A 26,603-nucleotide genomic window follows, 5' to 3' on the forward strand; every position below is an offset into this window, starting at 1 on the left:
ACCTGATTCATAAAACATAACTAAACAGCTTGGGCTGCCAGAGGCCAGGATTTACAGGACTGCGCTTCAAGAACGGCCTTGCACGTCTGCTCTTCAACATGCACTTTCCTACACTGACACAATACAAATTCCCAAACTTCTGTTAGGGTGACCTGCAACGCTGTGAAGTGACAAAGCAGATGAGACACTAATCTTGTTAGATCCTACCCCATCCGCAGCTAGTTAATAAGGGGAAGGAATGACCTCGGCTCTGCTGGCACCTTATACACCAGGCTACAGGGGTAGGGAGTGTTACAAAGAGAGATATAATTTGTCAGAAATTCCTCCAGCACAGCAATTGCAAAAGAAGAAAAATCAAGTCACAGATAGTTTCTGCAGCTTCATGTTCATGACCAAAACCTCCCTGCATTTGTATTTCCTGCAGGTGCAGCCTGACCCACAGGGAATTTAAGGACTTCCCACCCTTCTCTCCATCTACCTCTTTTCCTCATCTCCACTTCAATCACTAGTTACAGTCTTCTGTTAGGTGCGCACCAGGGGACCTAAACATCCTTTGGGAGGCCTGTCAAAGTCACTCTGATGCCAACAATCATAAATTCCATCTCATTTTCTCTTGAAACATCTCACAGACTGAAGATTACATGTTTCAAGCATGCTTCAAGTTAAGAAAGCAGATTGTTACAGAAAAATCAAGTAAGTCATCCAAGAACAAAATACAAATCAGTCATGGAGCTGGATGCTCAACATCCGTTTCCCAGGTCCTAGTCATGAAGTATCCTGTGCCACTGATGTTCACTTGAGAAATGAATTTCTACATAATCCATGGCTTCAAAGCACTTCCTTCACTTTTCATTAGCCATGAAAACATATCGAGTCTTGCACTTAAATATCATCAGTAGAGTCCTCTCTCAGATATGGTAATAGTCCTATACCATGGTGCTACACACAGCTGTCATTTTCATTCTGAAACCCACTCACCCTTCCTAAAATTAGCATGCACATGTATCTGGAGTGCTACAACGTGCTGGTATTGATCACTACCACATCATGCTTTCATGTGCACAAAGTGAAGGATGACATGGAAGTGCTAAGGGAAGGGCAAGAAGAAGAAATGGGATGTTGTAATAGGTGTCTGCTTTGCTTGAAAAAGAAAAATGCAAAAAAACCAGAGAAGCCTAGAACATTTGGTTGCCTCAAAAGAAAGCTCCAGATCTCCTTTCAATGTTTTCCCTGAGTCATCCAGAAGCTCTTCCTTATCTGTGGGTCAAGACACACCTCCAACCCCATTCTGACTTCTTCCCACACTCATACTTATCACCTCTGCCCCCTGTCACGCTTTAATAAAAAATTCAGCCTATTTTACTTAACCTAATCTATTTCAAAGACACAGAAGCAGCACCCAGGCTAAGCCGGAAAATCTTCAAAACAGTTCATTAAATAAATTCAATGAAGAAAGAAGAGAAAAAGCTTGTAAAAAGAATTACAAAGTGGCAGGGAAAATTACATTTTTTTTCCCCCCACAGCTAAGTAGCACGACAATTGCAATTGATAGAGCACATTAAATTCTAAATGCGCTGGTGATTTGATAGATATCATTTTCTGAGCGTTACTGAAAAAATGCCTTCTTTGGGAAACAGAGTTAAGATCTGGAACAAGTCCTGTTGGTTCTGGGGCCTGATTCAATTATGCAAAGTTCATTAACATAAAGTTAAGATGGAGCAGGGAGAAAAGGCAGGGAACTTCTCTAAGATGCCACATGCCTTAAGGAAAGCTGTCCCCACAGAACTACTGGAGCAAGTCGTTAGGAGGCCTGTTCACAGATATAACAGGAGTGATGACTTCAAAACACAGCTTCCCACCCCTTCTATTCAGAGGTCCTGGAGACAGACACTGACTAGTACTGTTCTTCTGCTACTTAATTCTGCAAAATCATGCATCGAATTGAAGCAGAAGAATGCTGAGAAACCCCTCCTCCCTCCCAGACACACACAAAAAGGCAAATGACAGAGCCTCAATGCACCTATTTTTCTGTCAGCTAGAAGCTGAAATCCAGCAGCCACATAATAAGTGCCCCAAATGCTACAGAAGTCCAAGTTTAGCTCTCTGCAAACCCTGGTGCACTTCGCAGTATCTACCATGTCACTCGTCAACTAGTTGATCTTATCAGCACATTTGCAGTCTGAACATAGCAGCTGTCTCCACTTGTTTATTAGCAATTTCTATTTCTGCATTAGAGACAGGTGGGCAAGCTCAGAGAGCTAACAAGTTTCTCTTTGATGTAGGATGGACAAATCCTCTCATTAACAGAGCAGCATTTTAAAAAATCATTATAGGGTATTTTTAGTCCTGTATCGGTTTAGTATTGCTGTATAATTGCAGCCCATTAATCACAAATACTTGTTTCTAGAAGCTGTCAGTTATAAGCAACATGTAGTGTCAGCATGTGGTGTCTGCAAACTACTAGTTTCCGTGTATTGCTGTACTCATTTCAGTGGTGTAAGATTGGCTGCAGCAGTCACGTAGCAATGGATCCTGTTCTCCAATTAGAGAAATTAAACTCAGTTAAATAGGTCAGGCAGAAATCTGCCTAGATTCTCACAGCAAAGTCAACTTACAGGTGGGAATTAGAAATAGCAGGTGTTCAGGCTTACAGATACAAAACCAAGGGGGAAAAACAAATTCACTCGGCATATTGCAGCAATTCCTCCTCACTCATCAGTGCTCTCAGGTAGATTACTATTAGAATCAGCACAGAGAAATACCTTTTGTATGTCTCACATGAGTGTAGGTCCCCCTTGCACAGATGCAGGCAGAGTAGCTGAACAAACTATCTGCTTGCAGCTCTAGCAAACACACAGTAAAGCTGTTCCATACAATCCAAACAACTCCAATCATTTGCAATACATGGCTAGCTAGGTCAACCTTTATCAGACAAAAATGTGCAGCTTGGAACATTAAATCCAGAGATTGGAACAATGCTTCCCAGAAAGTTTTCAAAGCCTTGAGGTATCAAGTGAATGGCTTCTCTATTTTAAAGCAAGCCACAATACACAGACTCTCCAAACAGGTCAGCCGAGATTTAAAAGCACCAAGAAACTTCCCAATTTAGAAGGATAAAGGTGAAAACAACATGAGAGCTATAATGCCACCCACTCTGTTTCCCAGCCTGTTAGTTCTGTATATTAAGGAAGGGTTTGCCTGTGTTATGAGGAATGCAAGATTCACAGAATCATGAAAAAAACACCTGAGAGTTGGAGGTTTCTCTGGTAGCAGGATGCACTCTGGTTTCTGCCACAGCCTGGCAATTCTTTAACACAAAGTATGTAAGATTTGACCATCTTCCCCCTAAACCATCCCCATGTTTAGTTCTCAAACTAAAAGCAGTGGATTGCTAGAAGAGTGGCTGAGCCCACTTTTTACCTACTCTGCCCAATCTTCCTATCCAGTGCAAGTCAAAAAACAGTTTGCTCCCACAGGCTCCTCAGGCATCAGAAAACAACGCACGTCTTGCTCGGTCTGTGCATCAGCACAGCCTTTCTAGTCCAGAAAGGAAAAAGAAAAAAAACATTGAACTAAACTGCTCTATGACATCAAGCACAATTGTTTGGGTCTGGCAGCAGCCAGTGCATGTGCTGAGCTCTGTGAGCCTTCCAGCTATGGGTTACTCTTCTACAAGGTCAACCTGCCAGCTGTCTTGCCCCTCACTCCTGACCACAGATTGCCTGGTGGTTATCAATGAGAAGGTACAACAAGACAGAAAGGGGAACAACTGGTCACTAGGAACCCAGCAGCTCACCTCCTCTTCTTAGAGGAGTACTTCTCAGTTGCCTTTCAGAAAACAGAGCAGAAAATACAGTAAAAATCAGGGAAAAAAAACCCAAAACCACATTAACATCACCTCTACTGTTAAAAAATTGTAATTTCTTACCTTACAGCAGGTATCTAAACCCAGGAACCACAGGCACCTTCTTACTGGCCTTTCATTCAACAAGGACTACCCACAAACATCCACACCATCCCACCACTCCAGCTCTACCAACCAGAACCAACTGATCTAACACAGGTGTTGAGGGGGCAAAACCAGTATCTCCAGGCCAACCCTACATCAGCAGGTGTTCCAGGCCTTGGAATGTGTGAAAAACAACCACCTGTGCAGTAAGAATGTGATGGGTTTGCCTGGGATGCTGTTAATTTTCTTCATAGTAGCTAGTATGGGGTTACATTTTGGGTATGTGCTGAAAACAGTGTTGATAACACTGAGGTATTTTAGTCATTGTTGCTGACACAGAGCCAAGGCTTTTTCTGCTTCTCACCCCACCAGCGAGGAGGCTGGGGGTGCACAAGGAGTTGGAAGGGGACACAGCCGGGACAGCTGACCTCAACTGACCAAAGGGACATCCCATACCACATGATGTAATGCTCAGAATATAAAGCACAGAAACCTCCTCTGTGGCAGGGGCATTAGAATGGATGATTGTTAAGGTGCCTTCCAATCCTGGCCATTCTAGAATTCTGTGATTTATCTCAACCCATGAATTTTCTCACTTTCACCCATCCCACTGCTATAGGAGTGAACCAGAGGGTGTGCAGTGCTGAGCTGCTGGTTAGGGTTAAACCACAACAAAGACAGATAGCCAATTGAGCAATATCATGACCAGTGAGAAGAAACCTTTTCCTGACCTCTGCTTTTACCTTGAGGCACAAGCATTAACTCTTCACCCCTTAGTAAGCACAGCGCTCATACAATGTTCAGTCTCCACAGTCAATCTGACCCTAAAATTATGTCCTCCCTTGCAGAGCCCATCTCTGTCACATTGAGAACAGATTTAACTCAATTCAAATGCTTCTCTGGCTAATTTATATGGTACCACGTTGACCTTTTAGCGTAGGCCCTGCGGGACCGTGTGTGACTGGAATTTATGGCCAGGCATGGGTAATGTGCAGCTTGCTAAAACACAGGATTAAGGGTGGGGGGTTTTTTATACCATGACTTGGAGTTGATAACAGAAGCCTTGTAGGAGTTCAATGCTTGTTCACCATTTGAGGGAGGAAAAGCTGCCTGGGGGCTCTGCCAAGCTGTATTTCAATACCTCTACCAGATACACAGATTGGCCATTGCAAGCCCAGCATCTGCAGGTTTTTCCCAAATTGTTTCCACCTAAGGGAGAGAAGATGAATTCTTTTCCCCTTCTGTTAAGGCAAGAATTTTGGCAACCTACCACTCCTACAGAAGCACGCAGCTCCGCTGCAACGAGGCTGGGGCACTGGGGTGTTGTGAGACAGGCGTGTTCCAAGCAGCTGGCTATAAATTTCCAAAGAAATAAGAAATAGATATGACTAAACCTTTTCCAGTTTCATTCATAATTTTCAATGCCTTGTAAAAAAAAAAATACAAGTAGTGCGTACCACACTCCTGTGAGAAGGCACTTCTGAGGCACTTGACAAACCAATCACAAATGAAAATAACTATGACTCAGATATACGTTAGTTTAGATTTTCAAGATGTTTAATTCATTAACGTATCAGAAAAGGCTTTGATGTTCTGGAAGACTTAAGAACTACTCATGTTCTAGTCCAAGTTCATACCAACCAGAAAGACTTAGCTAACTTATGTTCCGGAAAATGCTGCTGTTAATCAGACTGTTTCTTCTCTGGAAAGGATGTGCAAAGGTTACAAGTCTCTTGGGACAAAGATGAGGTTGTTGTAATTCAAAGAAGGAAAAGCAACACAACAAGTGCTGAAGAAACAGCAGAAAATTCTGCAGCCCCTTAGGAAAGGGGAGCTTAGGACAAATCTCCACGTTTCAGAAGGAAGGTTATTTAAATGAAATAATAAATGCAGAAAACTACAGATGAATGAAGAGCAGCCACTGCAGCACAAATTATCTCACTTCAGATGGCTGTTCTGCTGACATACTGCATAAGGCAAAGGGTGGGAGAGAGAGATTACCCCAACATTTATTTTTTCCCTTTACAAGAAACATTGTGGTTGCCTAAGCTTCAAGGCATTTTTAGCATCCTCACTCAGTGCTTTCTGTGCATTGCTTGCTGCCTTGACTAATTGGATTCAATATATTAATACTCATTTTGCCAAACTCACAGAAGGCTGACCGTAGTGTCAAAGCTGTGCTGGCGGAGTGAGCTCCACCAGATGCTGGGATTCGAAGAGCTGTTGATACATTGTGAAAAATACTGGCCTGGGTTTGCAGCCAGCCATGTGTCTGTCTCACAAATTTCATGTGCCATTCAACCAGCTTCCACCTTTATGGCAGTAGACTGGGTACTCAAACAGGAACATAGTTTTGCAGGCATTTGTCTGCTCTTTTTGCAAGGAGCTGCTGCATTGTTGTGACTGGGATATCAGACAGACAAAGAGAGAAGGGATGTTTGAAATGGGAAAGTCAATCTTGAGAAATTTAGAGTACACACCATCAGTGTTGCATATCTGGAGATCATTGCTTTGGCTTCAGATGCTCGATAAACTGCCTATTCAAGCAGAAAAAGAATCGTATTCTCAATTCTGTAATTATTTAGCACTGTAGAATACATGACAGGTTTATTGAGCCTTTCTTCACTAATGCATTAAAACAGGATCACAGTTTTCACAACAGCTGACTCCTTCTGTCACCAAAAGCAAAGTGTTTGGTACAAAGCAGGAGGGGAACCAGCGCTTCTGCCTGGCACCCTTGTGAATTAGGAGCGAATCTTCAAGGGAATACAGACATACAGGCAATTCACTATTGCAATGCAAGAATAAAGCAAAACCCCCAACTTTTCATCACAGGTTGCTATAATCATGATCTCACTCAATTTCTATATGCACTAAAATCTGTTAACTTTTAACTCTAATCGCAAATAACGAACAGAGGTAGAGAGGAGATCAAAGAAAAAGGAAGACCCAGTTTTGTAAATAGAATATTCTAAGGAAACATAAGGCTAGTGGACTCTTTCTGCATAAGACTGCTTTTCTGGGTATCTAGACACTTAACATGATCCAAATTGCAGCATGAGACAAGACCCTCTGTTCGCATTCAGTGGAAATGCAGTCTAATGGGGGGCCACCTGAGAAGCAGAGGCTTTCTTCCCTTCTTGGTGACTTTCATCAATAGTAGCAATAGTTCTTTTTTCTTCTATGACACTTGCAGTGTAGAAATGCCATTATAAAACCTATCAGGTCCTCTTTACAGAAACCTCTCAGCATCGAGACCAATATAGGGAACTGGGTTGCTCTATATTGGACATCTAAATGTGACCTAAGGGGTCTGCAGCATTAGCTGTACTGTGTTGACGTGTGCTGGAGGAAGTACAGCATGCAATGACACTAGAAGAACAACAGATGCACTTGCTGTTGTGAACTGCTTCTGACCAGTACAATGCCAGCTTAGCACTCCAGATGAATTGCTACAGGCAGTTCTTCTGGCTGCTGGAAAGATCATTACCAATCAAAGCAGGTCATTCTACCTCCCTATATCAACATTATTAGATGAGAGCTTCCTTTAAAGAGTGCATTTTCCTTTGGGGTGGACTAACTCCAATAAGGTGTTGATCTAATTTGATCCCTGTTTCACTAGGAGATATGTCATCCCCAGCTTTGAAAAAGCTATTCAAGAGAAGAGAGCTTGAGCCTTTCATAATTAACATGCAACACTGGTTGCCATGCAGGGAGCAGGCACAGTTATAATAACTTGGAGTCAATAATTCATAAACTATAATGCATTATTAATCAATTATTGAGGCCTGAATTACATTTAATGAGATTAAGCTGATTGGAGCACTAAGCTGTTTGAATCATATTGATTTAATCAATGTGCTTAATTAAACTGTGTACATTTTCCACATGATCATTATTTCCCAGTATCCTGCATTAGAGGCCTCTGCAATTCACATCCTCTGCTGTTCCTTGCTCAGGAATTGCTCTTTGCTGCAAATTACATTTAAAGGTAAGGGGCTCGTTTCTTTCTGAGAAAAGATCAAAGTTGCAAAACAACCGTCTAAATAGCTTATACAAGCAAACTGAGAAGTGGTAGAATATTTCTCTCAGCAACTACATCTTTCTGATTCTGTAGGCTTAAGATGAGACCAAGTAAACACACCTCATCAGTCTCACTTTATCCCTCATTCTAGTTCTAGGAGTATCTGCAAATTCACAGGGCAGTGCATCCTGCCATACCAATCCCAAAAAGGTTACTCTCTCCACCTTTAGAAACACGCTTATACTCAGATAGAAAAATGTGTTTTAACTCCCCAGAAGACTACTTTTAAGATAAGCAGGTGTCATTGTCTCTTTATGATAATATTCATAATGGTTTCCCCAGCCTTGCATAAAAAGGACATGTGATGACAGAAGAACAACTCAAAGTGACAGCTATTACAGACATAAATCCATTTGCTAGCATCATATTTTGTTTCATTGCCCCCACCACTGCTGCTAATTAGCTGGAACATTTAGGTTTAACTTTAAACTCCACAATTCAGCTCTATAATGCTACATACTGTTAAAAGGACACTAATCAAGTGTGTTGATGGGGGAAATACTCTTAACACACTGTATAATAGGTATCTTTAATGGGAACCACAACCAGCCATGAAGAGAGATTTGCAATTACTTTATCTGTGATAAACAATGAGTGTCCCACCCCCCTCTGTGAGTGACACTGTTCTCAGTGGATGCAGAATTAACCCCCATGGCAATGTATGACAATGCTCATGTCTGTTGGCTGAGAACACAGTAGTGCTGGCAATCATCAGCTAGAAGCTGTGTGCTGCCTTACCACCATAAACCCATCAAGCTCTTCATCCCTATAAGGAATTCCTTTGGGACTGTTTCAGTTGTTCCTCCCTATTAGCAGAAACCAGAATGGCACCTACTCTGAATCACTTCAGAGACATCCTCCTGTTTCTCTTCTCCAACTGAAGGTGAGAGCTAGCCCACCCCAAGTCGGTGCACAGCCAGGGAACAGCTCCTGAGGAATGCTCATATGGCAGCCCAAAACAGTGCAGAATAAACTGTCCTTCTCTGATCAGTCATTTTGCATTTGCTGGTTTTAATTCCATTGCTGTTAACTTTAGCAACATATCGGTGTCCTCTATTTTCTTAACTGGAAGACAATTCTATCATCGCCTGTGTCTGAGTGTTTAGAACTTATACTTACACTTCTTTGAAGAGTTAACGTGCCCATTTGCTCTCACCACTTACAACAGTATCCTACGGCTTGCAGGGTCTAACCAGCTTGTCTGCCAGGGAGTTCAGTACAACACAGTTCCCTACTGCACATTTGTGTGTGTAACACCATGAAGTAAGGGTTTGCAAACTATTGCATGCTGTTAACACTGCTTTCACTGGGCTGTGTGTGGCAAGCCCAAGAAAATTAGAGCTCTGCAAGCACCTCTTAACTTCATTGAGCAGGGAGCTGGCACCAAGATCAGAAACTTTATCATTCTCCCTTTTTCTGCATTCACTTGAGAATTGTTGGGAAATGCTCTCCCTTCAGCTCTCATCAGGAAAAAGTCTATAGACTAGACATAACAGAGCTGGGAACAAAGTCATCAAAGAGTAAATGCCAGCCCAACCATTCTTGCCTCTCCATTCCCTAACTTCATGTGATGATTCAATATGCAAGGCAGGTGGAGCGTGGAGGCTCAGCACATGCAAAATTACAGAAAACTGTCTTTTTCTTTTTTTAATTATTTTTGGGGGCGGTGGGCGTTAAATAATTCTGAGAAGAGCTACAGTCTTTCAAGAAAAAGCTCTGTGTGTAATATGGAAGGTCAAATCTGCAGAGTCTAACTCATTGTAAGAAGGAATATGGGGGAGGGAAAGAGGAACGTAGTAAAGACAGATAATGGAGGAGAGAAAAAGCAGTCCCTTTGTCTCATCCTTGGTGCTTCCCACACACGGTCAGATTGGGAGACTAATGGCTGTGTCTTTATTACAAGATTATGGGAAACAGTCCGAATGAGCAGCAAAGACATCCCTCCTTGCTGGATGCTCAGCCTTCATGTGATAACAGGAAGGGCAAGCTTAAAATAACAGCAAAAAACAAGAAGAGACATCCTCCCAGTTTCTATTGTACGTGTTGATGGAGCTGCAAAGCCCAGCAGGGGCCACTGACTGTCCTTGGACGCTCAGTTGCAGGCTTCAGGCACCCACAGCCACTGACCAAGCAGGAAGGGAAGTTACACTGTTTCTAACTCAGCTGTTGCATCACTGAGATGCAAAGCACAGGAAACCAGAGTTCTTGGCTCACTTCTTTCCTTCTTCGTATCAGTTCCAGAGCTGAGCATTTAACAAAAATTATTCAGTACGCCACCATCGTGTAAAGGGGAGAGGAGATAGAGAGGAAGGAGAAAGGAGCCTAAAGTGAATATCAAAGCCTCACATAAACAAGGCATAATGAAGGAAAACAGCAGCCCATTTTTCTTCCCTTCAGAATGTGGTGAATGTGCAGTGCCTGCAAGCATGCATGGCTTGTGCTTCCTATTAACGAGGCGCACGTTAATAAATTTAACTCAGACAAATTTAACCATCCTAGGGCCACATTAATCAAGAGCCTGACAAGACCAATCTGAAAGTTGAGCAAGGAAAATAAAGCACTGCTGACACAGAGAAGGCCATGCCCTCGTTGTCCCTGGGCCGTTCCTACTCTATCAGCACCTCCAGTATGGCAAGAACTCCTTCCCACTGCACTCCTATAATGCTGTCCTCCCAACACTCCTCACCCACCCAATGCCTCTTCATCAGTGATGTTTCCCACTTCCCATGTGTCTATGCTAGAGAAGGATTTAGAATGTTTAAGTACAATCATGGGGAACAGCTACAAAGTCCCTGGTGAGTTTTGTGTTGTACCTGTGCCACTGGCATTACTGAACAAAAAAAAAATCTCTCAGGGTTAAGATTACCAAATGCACAAAGGAGAGATAACAAATTTGAGAGGAATTCAAAATTACTGTAGCTCAGGCAAACTACAGATTGGCCAGAACCAGAAGGAAAGAACAAGGGCTATCAATTTTTATTCATTACTCATGTGCCAAGTTCCAGTGCTGGAGCTCCAAGTAAGTTCTCAAGCCAAAACACTTGTACATGGTGGCTGTACAACGCAATGGGAGCTGTTCCTGGGAAAACCTCCACCCTTTGGTCTCTTCGTATTTAGTCCTAAGTTGTTGCTTTTGAGTTATGTTTTTTGTGTGGAAAATATTGACAAATAGGTCTTTCCATCAGCCCAACCACTTCACAGAAAACAGGGCATGTCATACAAGATGAGGAAACTGCTGATCAAAGCCACAGAAAGCAGCACAAATTAGGCTGTGTCCCCAAAAGCCATAATTATCCAAGCTGCTTAAACAAAATAAGCACATACGTGATTATTCAGATTTGCCTAGAGGCATCCCCACAGCATAAAACATGGTGTGCTGCCTTGCTGTTCTCCCACTTAATAAAACAACAAATATTTTCATCACCTAAGAGTATTGGTGCTTGCTTTCAAAGTCTTGGAAGCTTGAAAGAAACTCTGTTGCCTTGCCTTGATGCTGTCTTTCCCCCAAACAATTTCTGTTTCAGTTCAGGCAACTGGGTATTCTACATGTTCTGGTTTGAGTTCAATTGGATAGATGTAGGAAGCCCTCAATCTTATTGCATTGCAAAGCTCCAGAGGAAGAGTTGCTTGGTGGCACATGATTTCATGGCATTTTGGTCAGAACTACAGACTCCCACTGAATGCACATAATGAAATAAAGAGGACTGCAGCCACATAACTGGGATTTGAACCCAGAGGCTGAATCTTAGAGCAGCCTGAAGCATTTGAAACAAGTACCTGTCCAAACTGCTCATAGAACCTTTAGGAATCTTTCAGCAAATCTGTGCTGGATAAGTAATCCAAGCCCTGTTTTTGTGCACAGGTTAATGACCTTTGGAAACCTGCCAGACTCTCTTTTAACTCCTAGTACTGTCACATTTATGTCATGATACTCCCTAAAAGCAGGGTGATGCTTGCAGCAGTGTTGTACTGGCCAGTGCTGGGTTATCATCTCCTCGTGATCTTCATTTCAGCACCTGTGCCTCTCAGTTGTCATGAATATGGGCTGGGAGTGCTGCATGCACAGAGCCCAGCCACCCTCCTGTGCCGTACCACACCTGGCACAATAAGGTTTCAGTTCAAGGCCATCCCCGTGGGTAGAAAGTCTAGCATATTATTACCATATACAATTATGTTTCCCTCTTGTCTCTGGTGCCAAAGGTTTAAGCATTCTTAACTATTCCTGCTTTAGTTCTGTTTGTACAGGTCTGGGATTTTCTTCCAGATATTTTTCATCCTGATCACCGTGTCTCCATGACAGCAGAGCTGGGCACCTTGTCTGGTTGGTCAGAAAGCAAGAATGCTCTTTTGCAAAATGCTGGAAACTTTGAAATAGGTTTTGCTTTCCTGCCACAAAACACACGTTTCAGAAAGTCCTTTCAAAGCCAAAGGCTCTTAGATTCAGAATTTAGGATATTCACTTATGTGACTGACCCGCTCCTGTTCTTGCTTTGACAAATCCAAACATTAGCTTAACCTTTGCTCTGTACCTTTACTGAAAAGGCATACTCGGGCAGGAAAACGTGATTGCTACATCGGATGCTGCATGTCTCTTTGGGATGACTCCGATCCTCAAATAAGATATTTCAACTTATTTTCTTTCAGTTGCCCTATTAAGAACTTCTGCCAAAAGTTTTAAAAATTGCTGTCAACAGCTAAAATCTAACCAGGGGATCATTTGCAATGTACCAAAGGCTTCTTCATATAACCACCCCCACACACACCTCCCCAACTCCCACCCACTGATTTTCTGTTCTGTATCATTATTATAACAGAATAAAAGCGATTAAGGGCAGGAATTATCTCTTCATGCCAGGCATGGACAGTACCCACCACAGTCAAACCCCCTAATGATGTGTTGTATGTGCTGGTGTAGTGTAAATAATACTATTAATAGCAACACCAACAATTCAGTCTTCTCCCTGACACCACCCCCAGTTTCCACCACTGAAGCTGTGCATGTGGATGTAAGTTATGAATTTCCATGTAGCCTGTACTTGGCAATTTTCCTTTAAGATTTCAACCTGGTAAAGCATGTTCACATTCAGAAATTTGCTAATTTAGGGTAAATGCTCGATTTATAATACAATCATTATAATACAAAGGCATAAACTCAGGTAGATTACACTGATGTCAGCAGTTGCTGTGCTCGAAACCTGAATCAGGAAAGATAGCAATAATTTTCACCAACTCTGATATTTGAGCTACCTTTTAGTTTATGCAAGTGGCATGGGCGTTATGAGGAGTCCTACTCACATATCATCATGTGTCCCTGAAAGGAGAACTCTGCAATAAGAAACACGCTTCATGTCACAGAATCCCTTGGATACTTCTAAGCCTAATACCTTGGTGAGATTATGATATATATTTGCTTCACTTCCCAAAAGATCTTAAGACAATTTGAATTTCCACACTCCCTCAAAGTTCTCAACCTGTGTTATAGAAGTGTGAAGAGCAGACATAAAATCAGTTTATGCCTTGTTACTGACTCAAGAAAAAATTCAACCTACATACAAGTAGATATTTAGACCCTCAAATCAAAGCTAAACCAACGTGATGTTATGCAGAAGCTTCTTATCACTTGCTGTTGATTACAGAAACTCGCATATTTTAATCTTGTTAGTCAAGGTCACCACAGGTCTAAATCTTTGACTTTCACAATGAAAAATAACCACCTCCACATATAAACACAGCAGTTATAATGTTTATCATTAGATAGTACACCGTCAGTTAGGACTCGAACAGAATGCAAGGAACTATGTTGTGTCCAGGTGGATCTCCCAGGCACATTGGAGGAGGTGGAATTTCACCAGAACACTTCAGTTCCTTGTCCACAGCTAAGAAAAGGCGATCTTGTACTTTTTTTTTTTGCATGTTTCAGACCTCAAAATACATAAATCATTTCAATGTGGAACATAAAACACAACCAAAAAAATCATATTTCTTGCTGAATTGGTTACTTTAACACAGTTTCTTTCTGTTGGAGATATTTGATACTGGGCTTTGAAACTGTTTCACATCATTAAAGAAAAATTTGAAGTAAAAACCAGTGTCAGTTCTCCTCTCTCCTCCTTGAAAAACTGTAATTCTAAAAAAGCATTGTAATTGGATATTCCCCACATTGAGATTTCTTTTTCCAAAGCGAGAAAGGCAAGAAAATCAACATATTCACAAAACAGGTTGTCAATGCCACTGCTGACTTGACCATAACTTGCCAGCATCTTTTTTTAATGCTTCATTTGGCTACTTACAGAATTGCTCCAAGTCGTCTCTTTTTTTAGATTCTGGCATGGCAGTGATCGTGAGCAATGGGCAAAGATTTCCTCCTAGCGTCTGGCAGAGTGTCTGCTGCCTCCAGTAAACCTTCTTGGGGTTTCTATTTTGTTCCAGGATATCAAGATGGGACTGAGAAAGAAGCAAGGAAGCAGATTTATAAATGAGTTCACGGTCTATAAAATCTGATTTTATTCCGCTAGCTCTGTGTTATTATTGGTACTAATTTCATCTCTTGCTAACTTCCCAGCTTCTCTCTTCTTCCAGTTAATATCATCACCTTTTACATCCTTCAAATATGCACAAACTGTTCTGAAAACACGCCAGTTCACTGCATCTGCAGACAACTCTTTCTCTTCTACTGTTTTACCTGACCTGTTTCTAGGTGCTTCTCTTATTAGTGTCAAGGACCTTCTCTCAATACATGAAGTCCCAAGAGGAACTGCTTCCTCCTTATATTCTAACTGGGACTGTGTAGAAACGTGAGAACACTCACTGGTTTTGAGAATTTATAGAGCTGACCAGTGAGCTGTCAAGCACGTGTCAAGGAAACTTGGGAACAACTCCACACCAGAGGCAGCCAAAAAGTTTACGTCAAAACAACATTTTGTACGTTCACTGGTGGGAAATTTGCAGAGAGCCTTTCCAAGAAATTATTTTAAAAGGAGATTTACTTTCCCTCCCTCCCTGCAAATTTTATGGCAGTTTTTAACAATTCTTAAGTCCAACAGCTTCTGGAGACATCTGAGAAAAAGAATTGGCAGCTTTAAAAAAAAAAAAAAGAAAAGAAAAAAAGACTTTTTGGAACAAATTTTGATCGCCTCATTAGATACATAGCCACTTGTCACCCACACACCAGATGACGTGTAGTTCTCTCTGTTTGTATTGAAATTGCATGTGGCAAGATCAGTGTAAGTAATCCCATCACAGGGTGTTGCTAAGGGCTGTGGAATACTGGTTGTCTCTTGATTTCTAGAAATAGGTGTATTATAGTACACACACTTGTCCTAACAGCACTTTAAACAACACACACACCAAGTCACTGAACAACCCTAAAGACAACTTATCTTTACAAGTCAGGGCTAAATTTTAACCCTTTATAGGACAAGACATTCCTGCTCCCCAAAACTCCCCTGCTCTTTGACTGCTTTCCCAGTATCTATTTGAATGCAAACACAGATGGTCATAAACTTCAGTTCTGTGTCATAAAACAATTAACATACCGCTCTGTAAAGTAAATTCAATTATTAGGCGCATCTAACAGCCTCGCATAGATACAGATAGCTCAATATAATCATTTATTTATGTTCTTGGTACCCAGTGAAACTTAATTGGCTATAGCTGCCACAGAGATTTCAGCTAGATATCAAAACAATTAACACTGTGATGTAAAAATAGATAAATTACTGTTCATAAAATAAATGTAATTACTAATGGACAAAAAGGAATGAACTGCAGAGTGCATCCAGTTCAAATAGGATTCTGCCACGTGTATTTCCTGCAAATATGCTGGCAACTATTAAATATATATGATAGTTAAAAACATTTTCAAATTACTTAACTCCATATACGAGTTCATCTTCTTTCCCAAAGCACTATGTATTTAATTGAGCCCTTGGATTCATAATCACTTTTAATTTATTACTGATGTGTAAAATCAACATACTTCACCAGTGGACAAATGCTTTAAAAAATGAAATCTACCGGTGCACAAACCTGATTTAGTTCATTTACTATTGAAATTGAAGTAACGTGGAAATGTGAAAATTGCATCACTTCACATTTTAAATTAGCCCAAGTTAAGAAGCCTTTTAGAATTATTAGAGAAAACAACTTTGCTTTGGCTAAAGAGCTGGACATGAATCTTTTCCACCTATAATTAGCATTTACCAAACTTTATGGTCCTTACTGGGTCTGAGTTCATTTAAACTTTTCCTGGGGCAAAATTTCCTTTAACTTCAATGAACATTTTATTTGAAGAGGCAGTGAAATACTTCAAGACTTGGCCTTGCAAGTTTAGGAATAACATCTTTTTCATCTCTATTCTATTCATTCAGGAGCAGGTGAGATATTCAGGGATTCCCAGAGCATACAAACTCTCCAAGTCTCCCTTGCTTTTGTGCCAGCAGAAGATAGAAATCAATAACAGTAAAATAATGATGAGGCACTGCATTTCAGTAATAAAGTATGGTGGTGAATAAGTTCACCCAACTCTTCAGTACTTGGCTTTTCCCCTGAAGACGGCATTTGCCTTCAAGGCTACAGGTCGAACCCCACTACTGGAGCATTGATTTTGAGGAGTAGCTGGTACCCATATGCCTAATGAGAAGTGAGCTGGCAGGCATAGTTTGGACTGTAAGGCTTGACTGGCCCTCTCCCAGATATTGGAAGCAGTTTCTTTGAACATCTAAAATGGGATGCAAAGCAGTTGACAAGAGACTGTTTGAGTGAGAGCCCAGCTATGTCAGCATGCCAAACAGCATGCCTAGTAAGTGGGAGAGAACGTTGTCTCCCTTGAAAGCACAGTCTTTCATCTCAATGGCAAACATACCATTATAACAAATAGAGTGAGCCCAAACTTCACCAGCCCACACTGGCATTGACTGCCCAGAAGACAAAGGGTTGACGATGGAAACTGAGGACAGAAGGAAGGAGAACTGACCTCCTGGAACTGTGTGTCTTCACTTTCAGTAAGGTCTTTCTCATTTTTAACAACAAAGCAAAGCTACTTACAGAACTACCCATTTCCCTTCTTTTATCCCACCTTCCTTTCAGATCTTGAGCTTTCCTATATCCATCATAGAAAGTGCATTGGATGCTTTTCCCAGAAAATTCCTCTACCAGCCACCTTGTCCAGAAGAGATTGTAGGAAACAAATCATTTCCCAGAAACCAAACTCGGTACATTAATACAATTTTCACCTTGGACTTGCAGTTTTTAAGTTTTGGTATTGACACCACTGGTGGGAGTGTCACAAATGCCTACTGACACTCCAAGTGGGACAGAGGAAACAGCTGACAACGCCTTCAAATGAGGTCCAGCACTTTGCTATTGCTGTGAGCAGCCCTGAAATCTGAGCTGTTAATGCTGTCAGGAGGAGGAGACGGCAGCTTTTTCTTCTGAGTTGTCATCAGCTTTAGCCCCCTACTTTCCACCCCTTCAAGAAGAGAATCCTGCAACCCTAAGCAAACTGAGACATCTTTGATTTGTGTTATCACTAGTGTGAGCACTAATGGTTTGTACCCCAGCTTATCTCATACAGAATTTTTTCTCCTACAGCATTCTGTGCTTCAGAGCTGTTAGGGGCAGCAGTTGCAAACAAGGCAATGACAACATCATGATAATTAACTGCCTGTGAAAATGGTCCTCTAAGCTATCACAAAATGTACACATATCCCAGCAGCTGTAACCTGTCAGGTCCATTAGCTTATCTAGGTGGACATGTCAATATTACCATCATTGTCGAGTAAGTGTAGGGGTAATGGTAAGCCAGATAGCAGACATCATCTTTGTGAGGGAACTTGATGCTGAAGGTGAACGTGTAGTAGCATCTTCCTCTCATGCCTCTTGCAGCTGCACTGCAGTGGTAGTGGTTTCTGGAAGAAGAGAGAGGGGAGTGGGGGAAAGTAGATGTTTTCACTTCTAGATGCACACTTGGATCAGCCCTGAGAGAACTAACCATTCAGAGAAGTGTCCACCCTGAATAAGGTTTCATCTCATGCTGTAGATGGGCTCCGAACTCAACTAGTCATTGTACCAGGACTGGTAAGGCCCCATCCAAGTACAGGCAATCCAATCCCAGCAATGAACAATATAACACAGTAACACAACAACAGGCTGCATGGAAGAAGGAAGGTTAGAGAAATCAAGAAATCATGGCTCCATTAGACAGATGCAAACAGGATCACGACAGTAGGTACCATTGAACAAGACTGTACACCAGATTCCAGGGTGTCTTGGGATTCAAGCAGTATGGAGAGCAGTAAGGAGTTAAGAGGCAGAACTGTGTGTGGCAGCCTGGGCACAGCCAGTCACGGCTACTCACGTGCTGCTGATGGATGGGAGCACTCTCACTGGAAAACAACAGTTTGTTTCATTTTGTGAAGCTGCAGCCAGCTAATAGTAGTTCATATAGCACACTCCAGATGTATTTAAACTCATGCATTCAGCTAACTCTGCTGTAGTACTTCTGATGTCCAAATTGTCTTGCTCAGAGGTGCAGGTACCTATTCGCAGCCCTGTATAGTACCATGTGAAAATATCCTGTGACAGCCTAGAGATTTAGAAGATATCAATACCCTATGAAAACCAACCACTGAGTTCTGCCACAGGAAGAAAATGGATATTCCAGGAGTAAAAAAAAAAAAAACCCAAACAAAGGACATACATAAAAACGTTTCACACATCATCAAAGGCTACCTAAAAAATCCTCTTTTGGATCCCTCCTTTCAGTAGACCTGAGCCTTTCCCCATCAGGGAGCATCAAGGACCAGTTGCTCCCTAAAAGATGGGGAGCTGAGCTCAATGTGGAAGCCAGCGAGCAGGGGCCTTGCCAGGCAGGGTCCCCTCCCACAGTACCTAAGCAGGTTATGCCTAAGGCTGGGGGATAAATATAGTTTCAACCATGCACCCCAACCATCAGATAGGTTTGCAGTGATGAGGTGTGTCTGGGCCAAGCCAGGAGACCTATCCACGGGTCAGGATCCAGATGACCAGAGTACACAGCAAAGCACAGACAGCAGTGACTGAGCTGGACCCTCCAGTACAAGAGCTTGGACTGGGACTGAGTGTCCAGGACAGAGCTTAACTGGAGTTCTTGAGCCCACGGGCATGGGTGGAGACCCTGGGGGCAGCTGGTCAGGGTCATCCAGGTCTACTACTCTGATAAAGAAATTACTTTACGCTGACTAAGAAAGTTTTCAGCAGAGATGAAGAGACAATTCATGCACTTTAGGGAGAAGCCTCAGAGCAAATCGCATCCATAAATACATTTCAAACAATATTTTTCCCACATTGCACCAATTATGCTGTTGCCGAACCTTCTGATTCTGAAGGACTGTGAGGTTTCTTTGACAAATGTTATCATCAATGTTGCATTAAAATGCAAAATAGAAGAGGCATCCAAAAGATGCAATTTCAGCTCCTGAATTTTACAATACTAGTTTATTTTGCCACTGTTCATTTTTATTCAAAAGGGTGGAGAGAAAAGATAATTATTCTTGTCAAATTCTCCAAAATAATCAGCTCTTTTTCATAAAGATGACACAATACAATGCTGCTGGGTTTTCACCTGAATTTAATAGTTAGAAATATGTGGGGTGAGCAATACTGACTGGATCAATAGATAGTGGAGGAACACAGTCACAGTGGCAAACTGGAAAGCCTATATTTTTATTCTCAGCTGAACCCTTCACCCCAACACTTCTTTTGCAAATAAACCACCTTAATATCAGACAAAAGCTCAGAGGAAAAAAGCAAACTAGTGAACCCACAAATATAGGAACATCTATGTAGCTATTATATATGTATTTCAGTGGATCCAGGATTTCAGTGGGTTTTTTTTTTTTCTTTTTAAAGTCAGGACAATGACATTTAATCTAGTTCCTGTTAATTTTGACAGTGAAGGATAATTACGAACCATTTCTTGTACAGTGCATAAAGAAAGTACTCATCTCCATAGCCTCTATTATATTCAGTGTCACTTGGATTGTTAGATGACCTTATTCACAAAGAACTGTCACAGAGTGCTGAGATCTTCCAAGTCCTCCCCTCCAAATTCACATTCCTAGTCAGAGGTGTGGGAGGGAGCAGGTCTTTGTAGGCAGATACTGCCTAAATATCTTACATACAAATTGGGGAAAGTATTCCCGCCTGTCCTTAATGGTCCAGTAAAGGCTTCTCTCTATATAGTCTGTAATTGTGCAGGCAAAACTACCTATCCTGTTTAAAATGCCACTTAACCCAGATGTTTTGCACCACCAGACACCCCTGACCTTGATGCTACGCTGGTAGTCAATGGTCCTTACTCCTGACAGCACGCGCATCGCATGATCCGGAGGGTACTGACGCCCGGTGCTCTCACTGCACTGCTTAGCACCACGTTCCATTTTGAGTATCTCTGCAGTTCCAGCAAACTGCCTGCCCAGAACCGATGTTTCCAGCCTTCTGAATCACTTCTTGACACCTGCCTCAATCTGCAGCAAACTCTCCAGTAGTAACAGGACGTTCACAGGTGGCTTTGTGAGGATTCAATGCTCTTTGTGAGGATTCAATGCTCTTCACTCATGCATTAAAAAGAAAACCCACCTGCGTGTAGAGCAGCATAAATGCTCGTGTATTCCTACTGAATATAATCTGGTCTCCTCACAATCCATCATACAAAGCAGCAGCTCTGAATCTTTTAAAAAGAAACTTGAAAACAAGAAAAACAGCTCTTTCATCCTTGCCTCCCTCTCCTTTTATTGCTGTCACCCCAAAATGGCTCTATTGCCTCCTTGTTCCTCCACCAGGCTGATAGTTTCTCTTCCCCAACCCTTTTAATCACACCACTCTACGATACCAGCATGAAACCCAAATTAACAAGCAAGGCAGAAGGATGCAAAAAAGGACCCTAGCAACATCTGGTCTTCACTACCTTATTTGTGTTCTCTTTCAAAAACCGTTCAAAGTCTCATGTGCTCTCTAGAAACAAATATGCTGATTACTGGAAAGAAAATAAGAGACCGAAGTATGTGTGTGGGGGGGTTAATCAGCATGCAGGCTGTATCTACTGTGCCTTTCAGTCACTTTGTAACAGTGAAATCATTCTCCTTGCTGTTTTCTTCAGAAATAATGTACAGGTAGTATATCTCTAGCATAGCTGTAATGTTAATTAATAATAATTGTAATACCACATATCACTCTGCGCAATAGTTTTTTGAGCTTTATTAGTATTATCTAATTAAAACTTGCTGCCTATTTATTTATTCCCACCCTTTGGGTGGCAGGTAAATAACTCTAATTTTCCAGCCTCTTTATAGATAAGGAAACTGAGACCCAGACAGGTGAGGCCACTTAGCCAAAGATGCAGGGAGATCAGCAAAGGAGCTGGATTGTGCCTTGTAAATCATCAAGTGACACAAGAACAACATCTCTTGGTCATCCTGTCTTTGGGCTTTCTGTCTGCAGCCTTTTGCGTATTAAAAAAAGCACTGGTAGGTGATGAAATATAGCATTATATCAACTTAGACTAAAGTGACCAAAGAAAATATCAATATCCTAGATTTCCAGGCCATTTCAAAACAGAGTCCAAATGGAAAGTAAACTCTTCAGTACTTCTCATCCACTGATGCATTCCCTGTGTCCAAAATCCTTCTACCACCTGGAGATCTGGTGTCCTGGTTTTACATACCCTGACCTTTTTACATCTCTAAGTGTGGCTGCCAGGTGCAGCACGCTTTAGTAAAAGCCTGGTTCATACCAGTAGAAAGAAAAAAACACAGTATTGAACAAATCACGGGGTATGGCTGTTATTTCAAGGTCTGCCACATTATAAACTGGAAAATGCACAACACAACTTCTTTTTCACAGGCCAAATCCATGTTAAGGCATCTTTATTACCAAGATTGCAGGCAGAATCCCAGTTGAAACAGAATACTCCCACAGCCATCTTGTTATTAAGGCCGTCAGTCATATTGTAAAGGTCAGGTGCTCTCAGACTGAGACTGGTGTCTCAGTTCTCTCCTGTAGATATCATTAGAACCGAGAGGTGGCCTGATAATGCTATAGTGATGATTTCATCTAATGTGATTATAAAGATGCTGAAGAGAAAAGAGAAAACTGAGTTCTGACACTGTTATGCTCACCAAACAGCCAAGTTTTTAGTGGTGATCTAAGATCAAAACACTCCACATACCTCGTTACTATCTGTGAACTGACTTTTGTCTAGAAAAGCTGGAGGTTAGATAATATGCTTAGAATAAGCCATAAAACCAAAGGAACAAACACATCGTCACCAATTCAGCATGCTGTCATTGTTCCTTAAATAATTTGCCAGAAAGGAATATAATTCAGCACATAAAAGCTGCCAAGGCAGCAGGTGAATTAAATGATCTTATAGTAGCTGCAACTCTGTTTATCATGGGTGTATCCTGTCACTTCACGGAGAGACAATAAAACAAAGCAGAAGTGTCACTCAGCTTCCTTTTGACAAGAGCACTGCTAATATTCTCTTTAACATCAAAACTCTTGTGAGACACATGGGAAAGGTACGCTATGACAGAGCTGTGCCACAACATTCATCTTTATGAGTGAACTACCCCATCTTCAGTGAAGATGAATGTCAGCAAAGATCAGCCAACGTGTCTCACCCAGACATCTTGTAAATGTGCCTTTCCTCCCACTGTCCTTCAGCTCAGAGGTTGCAATTAAGAGCATCTGAGGTCCTCTTCATTTTTGTAAGTATACCTTGCTTTTCCCAAGAAGTAATTAGATGAAGTTCCCTTAAAAAACTTACAGGCCCACCCCAGGACACCCATGACCAGGGTGAATGGAAGTGAAGTGAGCTCTTTCCCCAAAACAGAAGCATCGTGACATCATTATAGAAGTCCCGTCTCCTATTCTGAGCCAGAGTCTGAGCAACCCCAAACATGATTTCTTCACAGCCCTTCCCACCTCTCATGACTGGGAATCTCTTCTATAATCACTGAAGCAAAAAGAGTAGAGTTAGAGGTGAATGTACATACACACAAATTAATTTTCTCACATATACACAAGAACACGTATAAACCTGGAATATACTGTAAAGACAGCAAGTGGTTATCCTAGATTAATATGTTGACATATAATTCGATGTACAGTTAGAAAACATGGAATATTCCAAATCAATAAAACTCCAGCCTCTCAAATTCTCAACAAGAATCTGATTACAAACTTAATTGTACAATCATGGTTTAATTTTGGAAGTCAGATGCTGTTTAATCACTGCACACTAACTGCCTTGTTAATGACATGAAAAGCCACGGCTATGGTAATCAGCACGTAAGGTTTGCCCAGCCACAAGCCCATACTCACAGAAGCCAGGTTACAGGCATGCCAAGGGATGCCACTGCACCACAGAATGTTAGCTCTTGAGGTAGAAAAGGTTAGTGAAGAGTACTTGGAACTAAATAAAATAGCTACTGAAATTGCTACAGGCAGGATGCCAGGTTGAAAGAGGATAATCTGAGCCTTCAACCCCCCCAACAAAAGCAAAGATTACAACAGACATTTGGCACAAGGCACAACTTGGAATTTTTTCCTATTGACACAAGTTTGAGGCTCTGCTACTTCTGGAAGGCAGCCCATTGTCATTGTTTGGGTTTACTGCCTTATCGCCATCTCTTGTGACCATAGCCACCACTCAACCTAACAATAAAATTGTGAACTACAACAAGCATAATTTCTCATAAGGAGAATCCCCATTTTACTTCAGTTTCTAAAATCATCACATAAATTCACTGAGTACTGTTTAGAACTTCAGAAAAGTTCAGCTCTGTCCTGAGAGCACTACTCACCATGAGAATTGTCATCATTGCTGATTGCATTAACACCTTTTTGTTTCCTATTTCACTGCCCATCTACAGTCCTGTGCTTCAACTGAGGTATTAGGGCAAGAACCAGTCTTTTGCTTTGTTTAAACAGTGCCTAACGCAGTACCCATAGAGTCCTTAGACACTGGGGCATTTTGGTGATGTAGATTAACAAATAGGAGTCATGATGGAAACAAATAATCAGAAGAACATAAATAAAAGAAGGAAAAAAATTTATCACTCAGACATTCTCAGCACCAGCTACCATGTCATGACAGGTAGGATATAAAACCCCCACTATTTTATGGTGTTAACCGTGCGTTAACACCATAAAAGCGTTATGGTTAACACCATAAAATGGTTTTTTATGGCCTACCTGTCATGACATGGTAGCACAGTCGTTAACACGACAAAGTATACCAACTTCACCCATAATGCTCTACCACTTCTCCCTCAACATATGACCTCTTTTTCTTCTCCACTGCAGGGCTCCTCTCCTTGCTTTTACCAGGCCAGGCTACATCATTCTCAAACACTGGGCAACCTGGTCTAGTTAGGGTGTCCTTGCCCATGGCAGGGGGATTGGAACTAAATGATCTTTGAGGTCCCTTCTAACCCAAAGCATTCTATGATCCCACCCACAGGCACTCAACTAAGTAACATTTACTCACACCTACTTGTTCTGTTCTGGCCTTCAACTCTGCACAGATTTACTGATCCAAAACCTACCAGTTATTCCAGTCCTGAAAACACTTCCATTATCATCTTTAAAAAGATTAATACATGTTGTGGGTAATATTTTGGAAGCCTTGAGAAAGCAAAGCAGGGTTCATTGAACCTACTGAAACCCCAAGCTCTGCACTTGTGCCCTTGGACTGCAAAAACCAGAATAAATCGGGCATCAGTTTTCTGCCTGAAAATGAGATATGTGAGAATGTTTCTTTCATGAGTCAAGTTTCAGTTAAGATACAAGTTAAAGATGAGACTGATCTAGTGTTTTGCTTCTGAGGTGCTGCCACACGGCTGAAACAGTCCGAGACAGGGAACTTGCATAAATATCAGCACTGAGCATGTCAGGACTCCTTTATGCCACCGTTGCCTGGCCCCAGGTGAAAGAGAAAAGCTCCTGTATGACTGAGTAAGGCTAATCCTTACTGGTTCTGCTATCAGGACAAGGACTATAAACTGTGCCACGGTGCCAACAAGCACGGTCCATTGTTTGGTTTGTCTCCCAGGAGTTGGGTTCCAGCGTTTTAGAAAAGGGAAGCTGGTAGAAATAGTAAGGTACAGAGATAGATTCACAAATAAATATGTATTTGCAAACGACTATTTCTACCTAAGTATGTAGCTGTACACAGTGTGCACATACGTATATGCACAGAGGGGTGGGGGTGTGTATGTACAGCTTCTCTTTCAGAAAAGTCAGTGTGTACAAAACAAAAAGTTATTACATCCAGCTCATTTCTTCCTAGACAGGAAAAAATGTCAACTACCCTACATTTGTGGGTTGAACTTCCTTGTATTCCTGGCTGCATCATCAAGGTTTGAGCATCCTCCATTCCCTTTCCGCCTCCTTCCTCCTTGGACCATTCCCTGGTTCTCCTCAGGCATGCAATACAGAGATCTCACTTGTCACTGTGTTCCAAAGCTGGAAGCACATAACACATTGGACTAACACCAATTTAGAGACACTCGAAACAGGTTGCACTGGTGGTCAGAGGTTAACAACATCAATACGGTTAACAGGAGGGGAACAGAGGGGAAAGGAAGCCACAAATTATTCACCAAAAATGCACTTACTTGTAGTAGCAGATATCATGGCCTGCCCGTAGCCAGCGAGGCCTGCCCAGGAGCGCTTCCTTCACTGAATACATGACCGGCTGCATGCCTACATAAAACAAGACAGTTTCAAGTGACATGACCTCCCTGACTGGAAGAAACAGTGGTGGGGAAGAAAAGGCTAAGCAAGAAGTATCATTATTTTGTCTGCACTCTATCTGCAGATAGTTTATGCAAAGTATTTTCCAAAGCCCCATTCTTTGTTCAGGTATAGCCATGTCTGTACAAAAAGCACCTCCAAAAGAAGTGAGCTGAATGGAGTTCATTAGAAAACAAATTATCCTACTGGCCTTTGCAAAGGAGGGCTTCAAGCCACTCTGTTTACAAACAGCAGAAGGAAAAGAAAAGAATAGAAGTCAAGGTATCAACAAGATTTGATTAGTCCAATATTTTATGCTTGGGTGCATCATTATTGAAACCTTAATCCTACCACAGAATTAGAGATCCGCAGTACATCCAGTACCATACCCGCAGAAAGCAGCAAGCAAAACTAGAAGCAGGTTTTAAACTTGTCATTAGACCTAAATAATACTGGTGTCTCATAAATGCTGCTGATGATAGCATCCATCTTTGTATTGTATTATACCAGAAGACGAGTTCTTCCTGACCTCCAAAACATTACCATTCCATGTCTCAAGGTGTGAGACTGTCTCTGTTCAGAGCTGTGTATACAGCTCCATGAAGCCAGCACAAGCACAGACAGCTTTTGTACCAAAGTCCTTTACTCTACACACCTGCCCACTCTTTTACAGGTGCAGTAAGGATCCTGCCCACAGAGATGCACACAGGGTGTCCCTAGTGAGGCACTGGTAGCTGCGGCTGCAGGGGTGGCCTCCACCTCAGGGAGGTGCCATCCAGCTGTGGTGGATCC

At 41.8% G+C, this 26,603-nt stretch overlaps 1 protein-coding gene across 1 annotated transcript in view; it reads right to left on the bottom strand.

Annotated features, from left to right (window-relative positions):
• The window catches only part of AGBL1 (AGBL carboxypeptidase 1), a gene marked incomplete at both ends in the record, with an annotated part of 284,060 nt that overhangs the window by 182,542 nt on the left and 74,915 nt on the right, over positions 1-26,603 (bottom strand). The window contains 3 exons of the mRNA XM_084267781.1: positions 14,324-14,477; positions 17,800-17,941; positions 25,694-25,781. Coding sequence (XP_084123907.1) covers positions 14,324-14,477; positions 17,800-17,941; positions 25,694-25,781 — 384 coding nt within the window. The remainder of the gene's footprint in view (positions 1-14,323; positions 14,478-17,799; positions 17,942-25,693; positions 25,782-26,603) is intronic.

Source organism: Gallinula chloropus, assembly GCF_964237585.1.
Source record: "Gallinula chloropus genome assembly, chromosome: 9".
Classification (NCBI taxonomy): Eukaryota; Metazoa; Chordata; class Aves; order Gruiformes; family Rallidae; genus Gallinula; species Gallinula chloropus.